General features: G+C 52.1%; 1 protein-coding gene and 1 pseudogene across 1 annotated transcript in view; both read left to right on the top strand.

Moving 5' to 3' along the window:
* Positions 1 to 4,587: 4,587 nt before the first annotated feature.
* LOC115337751 lies at positions 4,588 to 5,545 on the top strand (annotated as a pseudogene).
* A 4,748-nt stretch (positions 5,546 to 10,293) lies between these two features.
* LOC115337750 (olfactory receptor 14C36-like) overlaps positions 10,294 to 20,366 on the top strand; it is a 43,326-nt gene continuing 33,253 nt past the window's right edge. The window contains exons 1-3 of the mRNA XM_041121670.1: positions 10,294 to 10,389; positions 14,775 to 14,912; positions 16,901 to 17,055. Of these exons, the coding sequence (XP_040977604.1) occupies positions 10,294 to 10,389; positions 14,775 to 14,912; positions 16,901 to 17,055 (389 nt within the window). The remainder of the gene's footprint in view (positions 10,390 to 14,774; positions 14,913 to 16,900; positions 17,056 to 20,366) is intronic.

Below are 20,366 nucleotides of genomic sequence, written 5' to 3'. Positions count from 1 at the left end.
ACAAAAGCTAACCCAACCTGTTGTCTGTCACATAGAGGACCCCCACAAATCCAAGCTTCCCCTTCATACAGGGGACATAGTCCTCATCCTCCCTGCTGCTCCCTGGGCAGAGCCTGTAGCCCTCCACTTGCAGCACCACAGCTCAGCAAGCTGTCCCACCACGTCTCATTTCATCCAAAACCATCACAGTTCTGTGACAAGCCACGCGTCTCCAGCTCCTCCTGGCAGTGCACATTGGGCCACGGCATCTCAGCTGTGGCAGCGTAGTGGACGCACAGACTTCTCACAGGGAAACCTGAGCCCTGGTCCTGACCACAAAAAGACTGAACATCGAGTTCTTAGGGCTGCGCTGCACCCTGCTGCACGTCCAGCACGGCCATCAAACCTGTGTTATGCTGCACAGATCCCTGGGCCACAGGACAACCTCAGCAGCATATTATCACACACAAGCGTGCAGGCAGGTCCCACTCTGTACTGGACATCTGCCTCCTGCGTGGCCTTGCCTGTATCTAACAGTGCAGCAAAACATTCTCATAAAAACATCATTTCTGTTTGACTGTTGAGACGATGAGTAGAGATGTTCCTTGTAAGAAAATCCTATAGTAGCTTGGATGACCAAAAGAGGAGACTGTTTTCTATGGATGGGGTCTGCATGGTTTGCTGCATTCAGGTAGAAGGCCCGTTCAATGCTACACCACCTGGGGTTCCCACCATCTAAAGGGGCCTAAGATGATCTGCATGATTCTCCCCTTATAGTGTTAACGATGATGAACATAATTTTCAAATGCAGCTCACTGTGTCCGAGTTCCTTTCTTACTGGGGTCATACCAGACCAGCACCTCCTCGAGAAAAAGACACTTTCTCAGCACCCTTGGATGCAGCCCCTATGGTTCCCATGGACTGGTAAGGGTGTAGTTTGCTTGAGTAACCCCGCGCTTGATCCCCATCCACTGCTGGTTGTTCTCCTCCAGAGTCCTGCCTCACAGCTCAAAGGCCTGGGAGACCTTGCTGGTATTAACCGAGGCTGTGACGTAGAGTACCTCAGGTCTATCTAGACCTACTCTTCCTCATTTCAAGCAGTCGTCCTACCTTACCTCTTTTTCTTCTGTAACAGTTCCTGAAGTATCAAAAGTTCATCTTGGTGCCCTTGAAACCCTTTTTGAGCTTCCACCGAGTTTTGACATGGACCATTGCTGTGCTTGGAGGATGATGTCCTTGAAGACAAGATGTATCCAGGCACACTCTGAAAATTCTTGGTCTTTTCATTGACTGGATCATCAAGGGAGTGAGTAAAAACCCCTTTGTGACACGCTTCATGTTCATGCAATGCCTGAAGCTCTCAGGTGGTGAAGGAGCAGACCTTGCCTCTCTGATGACTGATGCCTCTGACTGATGGCTTTAGTGTATGGCAAACAGGCACCAAATCGCACTCTCTGTGATGCCGTCTGGGACGTCAATGACGCACCCACCCTGAATGGGAATTGCTTTCCTGCAGCTCCTGTGAGGTCCCTGCCAGCCTTGGCATCTCATGTAGCTCTGTGGCCCTGGATTTCGACATGAAACAGAGTACCTGCCCTGAATTCTGTTAGGCAGCGTGGGGACGAACCTGGGACACATGCTATTACAATCAGTGGTGGTACAGTAAATTCAGCTGATGGAAAAGAGAGAGACCCAGCTCTCGCTATGGTACATGACTGCCGTCGTTCATATGAATACCTGTGTCAAGTGCCATGAAGATAAGGAGTAGGAAAGGTTCTTTTGGCCTTTAGTTGGGCATAAGCTGCCATGTCACTTGGCCAAAGGAATTTCCCTCCAGGCTCATACATGATTCCCAAGATGTTCCCCTGTCTCTATGAACTTCTCCGTTACAGTTTGCTGTTACCTACATGTATCCTGGACCACCTCTGGCCGTTCAAATGTCACCAGGGATTTGCATCTGAACACCTGACTCCTGCCTTTGCTCTCCCTTAATTCAGATGGGAGCTGAGACAAGGAGCTCACATGCAGGTGTCTATTTTGCTCACACCTGAACTGAGGCAAGAGGAATCCCACCTCCTGTGGCTTTGTGGTGTGCATGGGAGGGAGCTGAGCCTCCTTCCAATGCCATGAGTAGAAAGGCAGGATGATTTGCCTCCATTGTCCCATGGATCCCTTCCCTCAGCAGGGTAAAGGAGATCCCTGCTGCCTCTCTCTGGGGATCCTGTCTAACAATATGACCAAAAAACGTGGCATGTAGATGGAAGTTTGTCTCTGAGAGGAGAATTTTATTTCAGGAAAGAAGTGTCTCTCCCTAGCTGAGGGAAGCAACATCAGTGATTGCTTCAGCCTGTTTCCCAGCAGGTTCCCCTGAGCCCCAGGGACACCAGGAGGGAGCCCAGAGGGGGCAGAGAAAGTGCTGCCTTGGGCTGGTCCTCTGCTGCTGAGCTGGGCTGGGCTCCTGGGCTGGAGGGAGCTCCTGGCAAGCAGGCAGCATTTCAGAGAGACAGCTCTGCCCAGGAGCAGCTCCTCTGCAAAGCGCAGCAGGGCTGAGGGCACTGCCTGCAGGCACCGAGGGGAGAGGAGTGAGGCAGAGAGAGGTTAAAGGCAGTCTGGGGCGGGAGGAGAGAGAAGAGCTGACCTGGAGAAAAATCTTCACAGCCCTTCACAGGGTAAGTCTCTGGCTGCAGGGCAATGCAGCTATGGTTCCTGGAATGACCTCCTACAGCTGGCACATCCCACAGCCTATGGGATCTGTCAGGAGGACTCTCACAGTTTGTGCAGTGCAGAGAAAAAGGACGCGCTTTGGAGCAGAGGTTCCCTGCTGCACCCTCAGAGGGACAGGGCATGTCAGCTGCCTTCACCCGGGGATGGCTGCGGAGTGTGAAGCTGGGTGTGCAGCCAGGGGTGCCCAGGGCTGTCCTGCTGAGCAGGGTCCCTGCACCCCAGGGGGCTGTGTGCTGGGGCAGGGTCTCTGCCGCTGGTCAGGGTAAGTACTCAGCCTGCCTGGGGAGCTCCAACAGCAGAGTGGGGAGAAGCTGTGGGTGGAAGAAGCAACTTGCAGCAGGGCAGGGTCCTGCAGCTGACAAGAGGGTGCTGTGTGGATCGGGGCTGCTCACAGCTCCAGATCAGCCCCGGGGCATTTCTGAGGCCACTTTTCAAGGGGAAGCTCAAAGCAGGGATTGCTATAAAGTTAAGGACCTTTCCTGAGTTTGTGTTTTCTGTTTTCTACTCTTGGGGAGTTTTGGGAGAAATGGAAAAGGAGCTGTCAGGCTTGAACAGCTCACTGAGACTCGGGAGCTGTAACTCTGAGGGATCAGTCAGTCTGATAGGAGCCTCCTGAAGTAGAGCACAGGGACTGAGAACAACTGCCTGGCTGTGCTGGTGCCTGGGAGGTGGCATGCACAGCTGGGGAAGGGTAACTCTTTCCTGATTTCCCTGCTGCCTCTCCCTTTACCTCTCTGAGACAGACCATCACTGCTTTTTTCCTTGGTTCTCCACTTGTCTGTGTTACTGTTACCTTGTTTCTGCTGTCAGGTTCTCTGGGGATGGGAGTTTCAGCTGCAGAGTCACATACTGGTCTTGTGGGTCTTCCTATGCATCTGTGTCCATGGGAACAAGTGTCCCAGCTTTCCTCTCATCTGAGGGGTTATGCTCAATGCTGTCTGTGGGGCTGGGGAAAGAGCTGATTCTCCCTTACAGAGATGCCAGCACAGTAGGTCACTTGGCTGTCACCTCAGAGCGTCCTTCAAGCTGTGAGCTGCCCTGCAGGATGCAAACCTGTCTCACAGCAGCTTTCTGTTATCGGAAAGCCCCATGGAGAAGCACAGAGATGCTATGACTGAGGAAATGCTCTTGGGCTGGTGAAATGAGCCCAGTGTGTCCTTGGCTAGAAGCAGGGTGCTGAGACTTTGAGAAAGGGTGAGACATTTGGTGGTCTGCAGTGGATGTCTCTGCTCTCAGCAGTGTCTGGTGGCTTTTCAGGGTAAAATATGGGAGCGTGATCACCCTCCACCTCAGAAAGGTGCAAGCACAGTGGAAGTGGGAACTAGACAGAAGGACAGAGCAGCTCCCCTCTCTCTGCACTAAGCCACAGGCAATCCTCCTGACTTGCCTGGCTCATGCTGTTCTCCCAGACTGCAGCAGAAATGCTGAAGGCTTCCGAGATCTAAGAAAACTCCCCAGGGGCGATATAGGCAGTTGTAAAAAACCCTAGAACTCTAAAACTATTTTTACCTTCCTGGGTCCTTAGCACTGGGAGTGCAGGTGCTGACAACCCCTTCTGCGTTAGGAGTGGATTCAGCTGACAAAGTCAAACACCAGACTGGCCCCTGCCTGCACCGATCCCATGAACCCACTGCTGCAGAGCAGGGCTGACTTCTCAAGAGCCCATGGGCAGAGGCCCTGCTCTTCATTGCACGCTCAGCCAGCACCAAGCAGGGCTCCAGCCACAGGCCTGAAGGAAGGTCTCCTAAGAAAAGTAAAAGGGTCTGCCTGTGTGAGAGTGGGAGGGTCTATGGGAAATGGCTTTGATATTGCTCAGAGAATAATGCCCTGACTCTTCACTGTCTTTTTTCTACTTTGAAAGCACCCCATGCCCAGAGGAAGAAAATGTCCAACGGCAGCTCCATCGCTGAGTTCATTCTCCTGGCGTTTGCAGACACGCGGGAGCTGCAGCTCTTGCACTTCTGGCTCTTCCTGGGCATCTACCTGGCTGCCCTCCTGGCCAACGGCCTCATCATCACCGCCATAGCCTGTGACCACCGCCTCCACACCCCCATGTACTTCTTCCTCCTCAACCTCTCCTTCCTCGACCTGGGCTCCATCTCCACCACTGTCCCCAAAGCCATGGCCAACTCCCTCTGGGACACCAGGGCCATCACCTACCCAGGATGTGCTGCCCAGGTCTTTCTGTTATTCTTTTTGATCTCAGCAGAGTATTTTCTTCTCACTGTCATGGCCTACGACCGCTACGTTGCCATCTGCAAACCCCTGCACTACGGGACCCTCCTGGGCAACAGAGCTTGTGTCCACATGGCAGCAGCTGCCTGGGGCAGTGGGTTCCTCTATGCTGTGCTGCACACTGCCAGTACATTTTCAGTACCCCTCTGCCAAGGCAATGCTGTGGACCAGTTCTTCTGTGAAGTCCCCCAGATCCTCAAGCTCTCCTGCTCAGATGCCTACCTCAGGGAAGTTGGGGGTACTTGTAGTTTCTTTCTTTTTAGCTGTTGGGTGTTTTGTTTTCATTGTACTGTCCTATGGGCAGATCTTCAGGGCTGTGCTGAGGGTCCCCTCTGAGCAGGGACAACACAAAGCCTTTTCCACCTGCCTCCCTCACCTGGCTGTGGTCTCCTTGTTTATAAGCACTGGCACTTTTGCCTACCTGAAGCCCCCCTCCATCTCCTCCCCATCCCTGGACCTGCTGGTGGCAGTTCTGTACTCAGTGGTGCCTCCAGCCTTGAACCCCCTCATCTACAGCATGAGAAACCATGAGATCAAGGATGCCCTGAGAAAACTAATCACTGGATGCTTTTCAGTAGGAATAAACTGCCTCTTGTCTTCTGCATAGTACTTATATCTCTTTGCAGACCAAACCTGTCTTCTGCTGGTCTTTTTATGGTGAATTTTGGGTGTGGTTTTTATTTCTTCTATTTCACTTTCTTTTACTTATCTGAAAGATTTCCACAAAGAAATGTCTGTCTTCCTCTGGTTTCTAATTCACAGTCGATCCAGATTTTGTGTCCTGGAGGCTGGGCAAATGAGCTATGCCCTCTGTGAGTTTAAACAAAATAAAGGGCCCTGCAGTGACTTGTTCTTCTGAGATCCTTCCTCCAAGACCTTCTCTGCAGCTGCAGGGAGCAGTGCTTGTGTGCAGAGGGGAAGAAGAAAAGAGTCCCGGCACAGCAGCAGTGCCAGGGAGCACCAGCGCTTGGTCTTTCCCGAGCTGCTCTCTTCCCACTTGCATGCTTTCCTTCTGAACCCTTTGGTTGGTGGAACACAGTCCTGCTGTGTGGCAGGCCTGTGGCCGCAGGCAAGGACGGGCAGTGGGCACTTGTGTGACAGAGCTGGCTTCCATTGCAGCATTTCCATCATACAAGTGGATCTCCCCATGCCTTGTGCCACAGATGCCCCCCAGCCCTGGGGCTCACCACTCTCCGCCCCCGAGGAGCTGGTGTGCCCTTCAGAGGGTCTGGGGCTGTGGGGTGAGTGCCCAGAGCTCTGCCGCACCCTGTGGTGGGCACTGGTGTGGGGCCATGCCAGACTGGGCTGTGCTGGGGAGAGGGCAGGGGAGGTGCAGAGAGGTTAAGGGAAGTGGGAAGAGTTTAGGGGGAGCTGGTCTGGGCTGGAAAGCACCCAGGAGAGAAAAATATCAGTGTGTAGCTTGCAGTGTGTGACCATGCAGAGCAAGGACTCACACCGGGGGTTTTGTGGTGCAGAGGCAGGGCTTGCGGCAAGCATGGAAGACATGCAGGTGCAGAGCACAGAAGAGGCTGGTCGGTGCCCTTGCGGTGTGGTCAGACAGGGAAGGTGGCTCGGGGTCTTCATCACTCCCAACATCTCTTTTTGGCCATGTCCAGCACTTGCCAGTTATTCCAGGTTTACAGGTAAGTTTGGCTGTGAGGCCACCTCCACCCTCTTGGTGGCCCAAGGGCTGGTGTGGGGGAACGGACAGCCCTGCCCAGCCTCGCTCCTTCCCCAGACCCCTGGCGCAGAGCTGTCTGCAAAGCCCACCTGGGACAAGGCTGGGGCAGGGCAGGGGTCGGGCGCTGGGGAAGCTGCAAAAATAGGAGGGTCATAAATCACAAATGGGGGAAGCTTTCCCACCCCGACTCTCCCCTTTCCCGTGCTGTGCCTGCAGAGTGGGACTGTGCGACCGTGTATGGTCAGTGGGGCTGGGCCAGCACAGGGACAGGGCGCTGACAGGGGCCTTGAAGCAGCTGCCAGGAGGTGCCATCATGGACGCTTGTTCTCAGAATTGCATACCAGAGGCTCATCACTGAGAACTCATAGCTATTTTCTCAAGTAGCAAGAAAATTAAAAAGCTCTAGTTCATCATCGAGAATACTAAGGAGTTCCCTTTCAGCGCTTTCCTGTTACTGCTAGTAGTGATAGTTCCACTAATTCCAAAAGGTCCTTGAGAGCTTCTGTATTTTCCCCTGGCTCCAAACCTCAGGCTGCTCAGACACGGAAAGTGCTACCTCAAACCTCTGCAAACCAAATCTCTCCCACCTGCTCTCATCCACACTCTTTTATCCTGGAACACTTCTAACCATCATGTCAGCACACTACTTGGTCTCTTTTTTATCTGGGTGAAGTCAGGGTGCTCCCTTGTAAAGCCTTCCCTACCAAAGTCTTTTCTACCTGCTGATCCTGCTTGTATCCCCTCACACAACGTACAGCTCCAACTTCCTTCTGCAGAGCTCCATGGGATGGACAGTTTTCCTGTTTCTTTCACGAGAAAAGGTGACAAACAGGAAAGACTCCTTGCCAGGAAGCCGCAGCCTTGGGTGTTGCTCACTTGGTTCTTCCTGGCACTTCATTCAGCCTCTGTTTTTCTGTATTAGGTGTTTTTCTGTAGCTACTCTTTCTGCAGAGATCTTAAAAAGACAATGATTTCATAAAAGATGGTCATAAAGGCCCTGTTGTAGACAACTATGTTTGCCATGAGCTCTGGAGGGAGTCAGGAAGATCGTTAATAAGCACCAGGAATATGCAGGAATCTCAAGGCCTCTTCTGAAGAGCGAGCAGCTCTGAGCAGCACTCATTGATTGGCCGTGTGTAGGGCTCAGAGAGAGGGTCGAGGGATGTCAGCGAGAAACAAGGAGGTGGTCGATGGCTTTAGCAAATCCTGAAACCCTCTCTGAGGCCAGAAATGGAAAGCAGTGGATGTCTGTGGATGGGGAAGAGGAGGAGGTGTGTCCTGGGAAGATGTCAGGAAGCAAGACCCCTCTTCTGCAAGTCAGGGATGAAAGAGATTTTTTTTTTTCCATGTTGTGTGCATGCCTAGGAGATGGAGAATGCCTTCTGATTCACGGGCACTGACACCTCAGAGAGGTGCCCGGCAGCACTGATTTTCCTGAAAGGGTATCACAGGACCACAAAACTACAGTAGAGTTGAGGTTTGAAGGGACAGGACTGGACACAGTATTGACCCCTGCAGTGCACCACTGGTGACCTGCCCCCAGGGAGACCTCGTGCCACTGATCACCATTCTGTGCGCCCGGCCACTCAGCCAGTTTTCAATCCACCTCACTGTCTGCTCATCCAGCCTGTGCTTCAGCAGCTTCTCTATGAGGATTTTATGGGAGACAGTGTCAAAAGCCTTACTCATCTACCAAGGCAGCCATTTCATTGGAGAAGTTTATCACGTTATCAGATAGGAATGGCGTTTCCTTTCATGAGCTGTGCTCTGGGCCTCTGTGGTGTATCGGCTGGGGTCTGGCACTTGGAGGGCCACGAAGTTATGCCATTGTATAGCCCATAAAGATTTGGCCACCTCAAAAAAGGGATGATAGGTGGGAAGTGCTGCCAGTTTTGGACATTGCTTGATAGCAAAGAAATAATAGTGGGCTCTATCCAACCTATCCAACCTCCATTGCTCTCAGCTGTTTAGATATGAAATGCAGATGTCAAATGTTTTAATATAAACTTGTCCTGAGAAAAGTTTCGCCTTTCAACATGTTCATAGGAAATGCATTTTAGAAATGACTGTATAAATCTAGATTTACGAAGAGGGAGAGAAAGGGTAAGCAGCTTGCTGTTCCATGTCAATGGCCAATAGAGAAAACAACCATAGAAAACCCTCAAAACTCTGAAAATGAAGACTTCTTACACAATTATTACCCTCAGCTCTTTTCTGCATATGTTTCAACGTATACCTATCATCTCCACTCACGGGTTGATGCAGTTACCCACACAGGAGTGGCCACTGCCTCTAAGATACCCTGAGGTAGCTGAAGAGCTCACGCGGAACAGAGAAACGCGAGGCAGGACCGATGGCAGAATATCTGGAGCGTGAGCTGGTGGACAGGCAGGGTGCATCAAAGCCTCTTGGCTGAGACAAGTGATTTCTCTCCCTTGACTAGCAAGGGAAGCCTGGGCAATTGCACCCAAGGTGTCTAGTGTGAGAGGTGATCGCTCTCATCCCTGCCTTCACCTACAAGGGAGTCACCTGTAATTTTCCAAGCAGCGAATGAAAACCAAGTGTGTCTAGATGATGTAGCGTCTGCTTGAAGACGTTCCTGTAACCCAGATATGTTGGGGTTGGTTGGTGCAGATTTGGCTATTCAGAAGGGAGCATTTCCTTCCCTTTGTCTCTTTGCTCCCCTCTGTGAGTGGAGGGAGCTCGTGACTTCAGTGTGTGACACGCTGTCTGCAAAAGAGCGAGTATGGACAAACAAACAAAGTCAAGGACAGGGAACTTTTGGGGAGGTCCTGGCATCTGTGACTAAACCAAAAATGTGTTTTCTCTTGGCCTAAGGTTATCCACTGTAGGAAGCAGGTTTCAGTGGATGTAATGTGGACTTAATACCTAGCTGAGGAATGTCTTCTATTTTTTACTGAACTATGCCTGCCTTTGTTTTTGCTTGTTGGCAACTAAGAAGCACCCTTCTGTGTCTGTGTGCCTCTCAGTCTCCAAGTAAAACAGCTGGGAATTGGTGCCAACAGGCTGAAACATGCAGCTACAGCCTTCAGTGGTGAAAGCTCAGATTGGAACAGGGCTGCTCCAAGTCCCAGGTGGCTGATGAGAGACATGGTAGGTTGGGGGTAGGGATGAAAACTGACCATGGTTGTGGAACATGAAGGCTCTGGATTTTCACATCTATTCAGACTGCATTAGGAGATGCACAGGATCAATATCAATTAGAGACTGATAATATCAATTCAGGTATAAGCAGAAAAATAACTTTGAGAAAAATAAACCCTTTCTTTTTGGTGTTTAGTGTTCATATCACTTCACGTTGATTACACTCCTGAAACTGCTCTAATTAACCACATCAGAATTGAAGAGTTAAAGGAAAATGATGCACAGCGACTGGACTTGTTATGGTGTTTTGCATGTTAATGAGCCCTCTGGTGCTGACTTCCTGAACTGCAGATCCTGAAAGACTTGAAGAAGCCCCTAGAGGCTTCAAAGTCAGCAGCAAGCCTCCAAGTTTCCGAGGGTGTTAGTGGGCTCCAGTGAGGGCCATCCCTGAAAAGGCCATGGAGGGAATGACCAGAAAAGGGACCGTCCCTGGGGGCTGGTGAAGCAGGAAGTCAGAGGCACTGCTTAGAGGTAAAGCATGGGACAGGTTATGACAGCCTGCAGTAGAGATGGCCAAGTGCTCTGGCAAGGCTGAAAGGCAGAACAGGTCCAAGGGATTTGTCATCTTGGATTTGACAGTAGCTTCTGCCACTGAGGCCTACCAGGTAAAACTTGTTTTGAGGCTCTTGACTTGGTTTCTTCCTCACCCCTGCTTGGGGAAACCAGGATACACTGTACAGTTTTCCTACACTTGGCATTGCTCACCCTCACATCTTGCTGCCCCCAGGAAGAGCCCTGAGCCATGCATGAGGCACAGGATCTGCCTTCCCCGGGCCTGGGGATCAGGGCTTGGCCTTTCTGCTGCATAAAACAAACCAAATATTTTCTCAGCATTAGAGCCACCTTCACAGTGCTTTTGCCTACCTGCAATCACAGCCTCCAGTTATCTGCTCTAACGAGTCCCTGGGGAGGCTTTGTCAGTAATGGCCCTCAGTGGGGTCCATTAATGATTCAAGGTACTTTGCTTCTGACTTGGACTTCTTGAGAAGTTTCTTTCAGTCTGCTCTCAGTAGCTGAGGTCCATGGACTCAGCCTCAAACACACCATGGGGCTCATTAAAATACAGAAAGTTCTAACGAGCCTTTTTCTTCCTGCAATTTTCTCCAAGTCTTCAAGACTTGTACAGCTAATTAGAAAAATTTCATAGTGTAGTTAAGGAGGAAGATTTCAAACTGCACCTATACCCATGGTTTTTTCCTTTTAAAGAATAGTTTTTCTTACTTTTCATTTAGAGAAGAGGTGATAGAAGCATTCTCCAAGTGATAATGATCCAGAGTGTCTCCTCAGGAGGTCTGGACAGCTAGGAAAAGCAGTCCCTTGAGCTCTGATACTGTATGGACAACCTTGCTCCTCACCTCTCAAACCTCACCACTTCTGACCTTGGCCACCTGGGGCTTACATCTCTGTTCCTTGCCTCAGACTTCTCCACTGATCTCTACAGCTGGAGGTTACAGCTCCATTGCATCATCTCCCCCCTGCTCTCCTTAGAGAACTGGCTGCACACAGGCCCAGAAGAATTTTTCCTGTTTGCAAGCAAAGCAAAGAAAATCATAATCAAGTTTCATAAACAACGTCACACTCCTCAACCATATGCAAAGTCCAGCTGCCCCTAATGAGGCTGCCTGTCTACAAGGGATAATCTTACGAGAAATGTTTCTCATGAATACGAAAAAGTTAGATACAAACACAATTAAAGAATTGGCTAAAGAGACTATTAGACTACTGGAAGACAGGCAAGCTTTTAACTCCCTGAAGCTCAAAGCAGCTGCATAGGGGAGAGGTATCTGAATGAACAAAGAGCAAGGGGAGAAGTGGAGCATAATGGAAAGGGCCTTTGCCTAGGCAGCCTGCATCTGAAAAGATGACTTTCACAAATGGTCATTTTGTCAGGACAGGTGTAACTACATGAAAGACTAGAGAAACTAAATACACCAAAGAACAGGCAGAATAGTGGTAACGCAGTCACAGGGAAAGACTGATATTTCTTTGGAATGTCCTCTGTAAAGGGTCATGGAATTGGTAGGGGTCTCTTGAGAGTGAAGACAAACCCAAGTTGCGCCCGTCTCCTAAAGAGGCCAAGAATGCAACCCAGGGAACCACAGGCTGTACAAGGTCACTTTGATGAGGAGCGTGCCATTGAATGACTCCTCATGGGTGACATTTCTGGGCACGTAAAAAAGGACAACATCAGCATGGACTTCCCAAGGGTAAATCATGCCTTGCCAACCTGATTGCTGTCATGATGAGGGAAGTGCATTTGTGCATGAGGGGAGCATGGTGGATGTTATTTACCTCCACTTCAGCAAGACTTTTGGCACAGTCTCCCTCAATATTCTTCTGCTCAAGTTAGGACATTACAGTCTGGATGGATAGACAAAGAGATGGGCAAAAACACCAGTTGGATGATGAGGCTGAGAGCAGTGGTGAAGGGGCCATACCCTACCTGGAGGCCAGTGGGACATATTGGCACATTGTGGGGCTGCACAGGGGACTCTCCTGGGCGCTGTGCAGTTTTACACCTGTATCCATGACCCGGAGGAGGCAACTCTCACCACGTTTGTTGGAGGCAGTATATTGGGAGGACCATTCCTGTGCCTTGGTATGCCATTCAGGGGAACCTAACAGGCAGAAGGACTGTCCTGTCAGGAACGTTGTGAGATACAAGAAAGACAAAGGCCAGGTCCTGTGCCTGGGATAGACTAACACCCTGCAGTGGCAGGGGGAAGGGGACTGCCTGGCCAGAGAGCACCTCTGAGGAAACAGCCCTGGTGGTGCTGGGGGACAGAAGGCAAAACACGATCCAGCAGTGATCCACATGATCCAGGGCTACCTGGTAGCAGAGGTGGCCAGCAGTGTCCTGGAGTGTAGAGAGAAGAGCCTCACCAAAAGACTGAGGGAAATTATTGTCTCCCCTGCCCATCACTTGTCAAACCACCTGTACTTTACTGTGTCCATTTTTGGGACCCTGGTTCAAGTGTCCAAGGTCTGGCTGGGGTGGGGTTCACTTCCTTCGTAGCAGCCCCTATGGTGTTTTGTTTTGCATTGGTGCCTAGAACAGTGTTGATAACACATCAGCGTTGTAGCTGTTGCTGAAAAGTGTTTGCACAGTATCAAGGCCTTCTCTGTTTCTCACTCTGCTCCCTCCCAGTGAGTAGGCTGGGGGTGGGTGAGAAGTTGAGGGGCAATGGGACACAGCCAGGCCAGCTGACCCCATCTGACCAGAGGGATATTCCATACCATATGATGTCATGCTCAGCAATAAAAGCTCGGGCAGAGGAAGAAGGCGGTGGAGTTTCCTGTCATTCAAGGTGTCTGTTGAAGGGAGACTGGCTGGGTGTCACTCTGCTTGTGGGAGGTGGTAAGTCATTGCCTTTGCATTGCCTGTTGGGTTGGGTTTATATTTGTTTTAAACTTTTTTCATTCACCTATTATCTGTTTTTATCCCAACCCACAAGCTGCCCAACAACTCCATGCAGCAGCATGGGTAGAGACCTGGCCGGCTAAGGAGTGCTCTGAGGAGAAGGGCCTGGGCAGCAGGATGATGCCATATGAGCCAGTGGGCCTCCCATTTCAAAAGGAGAGGGGAGAAACTGGAGAAGGTCCGGAGGAGGTCTGCCAAGGTGGAGTGAGGGGCTTAAGGCACGAGCTGCGAGGAGAGTCTGAGGGAACTGGGCCTCTCCAGCCTGCTGAAGGAGGCCTGGGGCCACCTAAGAAGAGCCTACAGCTACCTGGAGAGATGGTGGAGCCAAGCTCTCTTCTGCAGTGGCCAATGATATGACGGAGGCAACAGCCACAACTTGCCTCTTGGGAGCTTTAGGCTGAGCCTGAGGAAAAATAAAATGGACTAGGAGGAGTGGTGTTGTGATTTCCACCTTTGGAGCTCTTCTTTGCTCCTCAAAGTCACAGCCAGCCTGGAGGCTGGACTAGACACTCCCCAACAGTCTCTCTCCCACCAGCCCTTCCAGGAGCCTGTGCCTTGGCACACGCTGTACAAGAAGAGATCGAGTTGGAGGCGAGGGTCTCTACATCATAATCTCATCGGACAATTCAGGGTGGAAGGGAGCTCAGGTGGTCTATAGTCCAATGCCCAGCTCCAAGCAGGGCCAGCTCTGAGGTCAGACCAGGTTGCTCACTAAATGTCAGCAGCCACAGAGAGAGTTGACACATGAACCAGACATCTAGGCCACCATTACAGAAAAGGAGACGAGGCATTTGACCGAGCTCCCTGAGCACAGCTATGGGTATGCCACGCCTCCTGAGATTCCTGGGAACATCCACCTTCTTCTCCACAGGAGTGGGTTCCTTATGCAAGTTTCCTGGCATATCTGCAGACCAATGGGGTGCTTTAGGCTGCACACAGAATTGAAAGCAAGCCTGTGACTGGGGTCCTATCAGCTTAATTGCTAAAAGAGAGGGAGATGGAGGGATCTCAGAGCTGCTGGGTTCCTGCTGAAGATTTAAGGCCTCTGAGATAGCAGCAGAAGATAAGTGTTTTGAACTGGCATAGCCTTTAGATCACTTCACATGTGATGGCTCTGCTCCCCCATTTCAGTCATTGGCACCTGGAAACCACCCTTGCTTTTCCTTCCTCTCCTCCCAAAACCTGACCAAGTGATGACAGGAAGAAAGGAAGCAGAAAGGCCCGAGGCCTCCATGAATCAGCTGGGGTCTGGCACTTGGAGCGCCACAGAGTCCTTCCATTGTGCATCGCATAAAGAATCAAGCTGGGAAGTGAGCCTGCAAGTCCGAATCAACAAGGTCCATGGACAGGCAAGGCTGTGTCTATGGCTGTGTCTGGAGACCAGTAGCCCTACAGCAAGGATCAAGCTGGGGCTGAAACTCAGGCCTAGGCTTCAATGGTCTCCTGGGCCCATGGACAGAGGTGTGGGTGGAGGCCGCAGGTGATGCTGCTCAGTGCCCTGACACTGCCATCTTAGACCCCACCTGCCAGTTCCCTCAATCGGCCAAATTCTCATTCCCTGATGTGCAGGGTCTGCTCTCTGCTACTCTCCTTCTTCCCATCTCTGGGGATCTGGGAGACTCCAATGTCATGGTCACTATGGCCAAGTCTGACACCAGTCTTCACATCCCTGAGCAGCTCTTCCTCTTCTGGGAGTTCCAGGTCCAGGTGAGCATCCCACTGGATGGCCTTTTTTTTATTCAGAAGCTGACCCACACAGCTCCCACCTAACCTGTTGTGTGTCCCATAGAGAACATCCATATATCTGAGCTGCCCTGACATCACACAAGGCATCCTGCACTTCTCGTCTTCCCTGTCATCAGTGTCTCCTAAGGACGGTGCATCTCCATTGACCACAAAAGCTGTGGGAGCTGTCCTTCTGCATCTCAGCTCTTATTCCACTCATGTCACAGCTCTGGGATGGCACACAGGCCTCCTGCTGCCTGTGCTCCAGGCTGTGGCCTTTGGTGTGCACTTGGGCTGCAGCACCTCAGATGTGGCACCAAGGCCACGGGCAGATTTGTCACATGGAAACCTAGTACTAAAAGACTGGACTCCTTGCTTGGAAAGGCTTCACAGCCTATGCATGCTGGAGTGGAAGCTAGGTGACAACATCCTGATGAATGAGGTTCTCACAGTGAGAGCAAAAGCTGCAGTCCCCAAGGCCAGAGAGAAAGAGGCCTGGGCTGTGCAGCCCTGGCAGGAGAGGGCTTTGCTGTCCCAGGTGACTCTGCAGCACTGTGGGACCTGTGCCAGAGGTGAAGCTCATCTTCAAGAAGGACAAGTCCCTGGGGAGGACAGCCTGTGATCCAACCCCACTGTGGACGTCATGCTGGGGGTCGACCAGCTAGAGAGCAGCTGCACAGAGAAGGACCTTGAGGTCCCAGAGGACAAGGAGCTGAGCATGAGCGAGCAATGCACCTTCATGGCAAAGGCCAACAGCCTCCTGGGCTGCATGAGGAGAAGCATTGCTGGCAGATGGAGGAAGGTGTTCCTTCCCCTCTACTCAGCACTGCTGAGGCCCACAGCTGGAGTGCTGTGTCAAGTGCTGCGCTGCCCAGTGCATCATACTTGTTGACCTACTCAAGCAAGTGCAGCAAAGGGCCACAAAGCTGGTTTAAGGGACTGGAGCATCTTTCCTAGGAGGAAAGGCTGAGAGATGTGGGATTGTTCAGCCTGGAGAAGAAAAGGCTGAGGGGCATCCCATTAATGTATAAAATTCCATCTGAACCCCAGAAGAAAGTGTTTGACTGTGAGAGTGGTTAAACACTGGAACAGGCTTCCCGGAGAGGTTGTGGAGTCCCCATCCATGGGGGTACTCCATACCCACTTAGATAAGGTGCTGAGCAACATACTCTAGCTGACCCTTCCACAGCTGAGGAGGTTGAACTGGTCCCTTCCAGTCTTAAACATGTCTCTGATTCTGTGAGTATAGAGGAGAAAGGTAAGACAGAAAGAAATGAATGGAACAGTAGTAGGGACAGCAGGTGTACCCCGGGGTACCAGCAGGGGTACCGCTACTACCCTGGAGTACCAGTAGGGGTACCGGTAGTACCCCGAGCGTCTGGAAGGGACGCCAGGCCTACCCCTGACAGTCAGGTAGGGAGGCCTGGTCTACCCTGTCTGCGCGTAGGTAGGGACGCCAGGCCTACCTGGAGCGTCAGGTAGGGGTAGCAGGCCTACCCCAGAGTGTGGGTAGTTAGGGTCTGGCGGCCGGAAGATGTCGCGCTGTACGGAAAGATAGGGCCCCTCTCCAGGTAGCCAATGGCGCTTAGTGTATGAGGTAAGCGGACGGAAGTGACGTCATAAACCCAAGCTATATAATGCCGTGTCACTCACAAATAAATGCCATTTGCCGTCCACCACATTGGTGTCCGTGAGCTGATGGCCTGAGTGGCCTGGGGTTGGTCACCGTGCCGTTCCTGAACCAGGTCGCCACGCCAACGAAGGCAACACCAGAGGGTCAGGTAGGAGGGCGGGTCTACCCCGCGCACCCATTGTGATGCCAGGTGTACCCCAGAGTACAAGTAGGGTACCGGTACTGCCCTGGAGTGTCCGGAAGGGACACCAGACCGAGCCTGGTGCTTCAGGTAGGGAGGCCAGGTCTAGCCTGGAGCACCAGCAGGGAGAGCAGTTGTACCCCGGGGTACCATCAGGGGTACCGCTACTACCCTGGAGTACCAATAGGGGTAACGGTACTACCCGGGAGGATGATGTCAGGACGCCAGGTCTACCCCACCCCCATGGTTAGGGAGGCCAGGTCTACACCAACGGTGCCAGCAGGGAGGCCTGGAGTACCCCACAAGCACCGGTAGGGAGGCCAGGTCTACCCCGACCTTGCGGGCAGCGAGGCCATGTCTACCTCGCCAGTGCCGGTAGAGTGGCCAGGTCTACCCCGGAGCATCAGGTAGGGATACGAGGCCTACCCGAGATGGTCAGGTAGGGAGGGCAAGTCTACCGCCGGGTGACAGCAGGGACAGCAGTTGTACCCCGGAGTACCAGTAGGGGTATTGGTACTACTCCCAAGTACCCACGGGGGGGGGGGGGGTGGGTGTTACCGGTGCTACCCCAGAGTACTAGTGGGGGTATCTTTACTACCCTGCAGTACCAGTAAGTGTACTGGTAGTACCCCGGAGGATCAGATAGGGGACGCCAGGTCTACTCCACACACATGGTTAGGGAGGCCAGGTCAACAACGTGTTTGCCGGTAGGGAGGCCTGGTCTAGACCGAAACACCAGTAGGGACAGCAAGTGTACCCTGGGGTACCAGGGGGTACCGCTACTACCCTGGAGTACCAGTAGGGGTACCGGTACTACCCCAGAGGGTCTGGAAGGGACGCCAGGCCTACCCCCGATGGTGAGGTAGGCAGGCCTGGTCTACCCCGTCCATGCGGGTGGGGACGCCAGGCCTTCCTGGAACATCAGGTAGGGGTAGCAGGCCGAAGCCAGAGGGTCAGGTAGGGAGCGGGTCTACCCCCGCGCACCCATTGTGACGCCAGGTGTACCCCGGGTTACCAGTAGGGGTACCGGTACTACCCCGGAGCATCAGGTAGGGACGCTGGGCTGAGCCCGGCGCTTCAGGTAGGGCAGCCAGGTGTAGACCGGAGCACCAGTAGGAACAGCAGGTGTACCCCGGGGTACCATCAGGGGTACCGCTACTACCCTGGAGTACCAATTGGGGTAACGGTATTACCCGGGAGGATGAGGTCGGGACGCCAGGTCTACCCCACCCCCGTGTTTAGGGAGGCCAGGTCTAACCCGCAAGCACCGGTAGGGAGGCCATGTCTACCCCGACCTTGCGGGCAGGGAGGCCAGGTCTACCCCACCGGCGCCAGCAGGGAGGCCAGGTCTACCACGCCGCGCTGGTAGGGAGGCCAGGTAACCCCGGAGCATCAGGTAGGGACACAAGGCCTACCCCAGAGGGTCAGGTAGGGAGGGTGGGTCTACCGCCGGCGCAAGCAGGGACAGCAGTTGTACCCCGGAGTACCAGTAGGGGTATCGGTACCCCCAAGTACCCGGGGGAGGGTTATCGGTGCTACCCCGGAGTACTAGTGGGGGTATCGGTACTGCCCTGGAGTACCAGTAAGGGTACCTGTAGTACCCCGGAGGATCAGGTAGGGGGCGCCAGGTCTACCCCACCCCCATGGTTGGGGAGGCCATGTCAATCCGGTGCTTGCTGGTAGGGAGGCCATGTCTACCCCGCAAGCACCGGGAGGGAGGCCAGGTCTGTAATAAATGGGTTAACTTTGTTCATAAAATCTCACGTGGGGGTAGGGACATTACCGCCCCACTTTGTACTCTGGCTCCATAAGTCCATGCTTGAATGGAAAGCCCTTCTATTTTTGTCCTAGTTTTAATCCAGGGAACGGGTATTACAACGCACCTAACCAATATTATTGTACTTTTTGGAACTGTGTTACAATTGCAGAATATTACTGCTAACCTTAACTTTTAGTCCAGGTGTTTTAAATAAAGTTATAGCCCTTGTTCAAAGCAAGATAGAATCAATCGAAGTAATGATAATAAGACTACAATATAACAACTTGGATCTTGCATACCAATCGGGAAGGAGGAGGAGACATATTGAGATTTAACAGATGCCCCGTGCAAATAACAAAGCTTGCTTAAATGTTGCGTAAAGATCACGGGAAAAGAACAACAGCTATAACTTACTAGATAAGGAGGGAAAGACAACAGCTGCAATTTACCAGATAAGGGGATTAATTCTGCCACGATTGTACTTCTCCACATCAAAGGACATTCTACATCAAAAGACACTCATCCTTGAGAAGATCGACCGAATCTGCCTGCACGAGTGAGAAGAGAAGAAGCAGGACAAGGCGGAGACTTACAAGAAAGGGGTGCATAAACTGTATATAAGGAATGTAACTATAGCATAAAGTGCGAGCCGTTGGTAGAGCGCAGACTCCCCGGCCGCCCAGCGTGTTTTGCTCTCTTATCGCTTGCTAATATAATTCAATTTTTATTTAATACAAATTGGCTCCTCCAATTTGTCACGAGCCTCTATAACAAACTTGGTGCCGTGACTCGGATCCAGGTTCTCTGGTGCGGACCCTCGCAAGCAGGGAGACACCCTATCCCCGGATAGCCCCGTCTTGAGGAGGTGCCGCCGCCACACCCTGGACCCACGAACCCCTTTAAATTACGATAATTGAGCAAAAGAACCTGCAGGACCCTTAAATTTTGTGCACGAAGACCAAACGAAGACCTCAGGAGCAGGTGAGTATGTAAATTGTGAGCCGTTTGGTTGGGGTGGTTATCCCGAGGTGAGAGTGTGTGAGAGGTCTCTCTGAGATCACGCGAGTGCGGACCCTCCAGTAGTGCAGTTCTCGTAGCCCGCGAGGGAGCCAGTCACGACCGAGGGGATGTGAGTGTGTGTGTGGATAAGGGCACCTCGGAAGATGGGACAGAGGAAAAGCAAGCCCTCTGGACCCATTGGGACGGGGAAGAAAGATAAGTTACCAGACATACCCCCAGATAGTCCCTTAGGCCTGATGATAAGGCATTGGGACAGTTCTCCAAAGAAAAAGGATAAGTCTAAGGAAAAGATGATTAATTTGTATTGAGATTTGGGGTGGGAAACCTCTCAGCAATCTCACGTACTGGCCCATGTTCGGGTCCTCTGAGGATTGGGTTGTGTCAACAATTAAATATATGGGTAAACAATAAAAGACCACCAGCCAGCCCAGAGGAGAGTGAATATGCTGCCTTATGGATTCCCCAATCCTGGGAGCCGTCATTCCTCTTTGCCTTAAGGGAAAACAGACGAGATAAACCTCGAAAAGAGGATAAGGCCCCCTTTGGCCCCTCCCTATGCCCCTCAGGCCCCTCTGCCTCAGGACCCACCCCAAGGCCAGGAAAATAGCCCAGGCCCAGGAAGGATCAGATTTGGAACTGATTCCCTGACCCCGGACCCCCTCCCAGAAGGTCTGCACGTAATAGAATAAGGCGAGGAGAGGAAAGATTGTTTCCTCTTCGGGAAATGTTAGTGCCTGGGGGGGATGCACAGGGGACCGGGAGGGGGGGTATGTGGCAGTTCCCCTTAATACAGGGGATGTAAGGGAATTTAAGAAGGAAATGGGGGTTTGTTAGATGATCCCT

This window comes from Aquila chrysaetos, assembly GCF_900496995.4.
Source record: "Aquila chrysaetos chrysaetos chromosome W unlocalized genomic scaffold, bAquChr1.4 W_unloc_6, whole genome shotgun sequence".
NCBI lineage: Eukaryota > Metazoa > Chordata > Aves > Accipitriformes > Accipitridae > Aquila > Aquila chrysaetos.
Note: the sequence above shows the minus strand (reverse complement) of the source record. Positions and strands in the feature narration are given on the sequence as shown.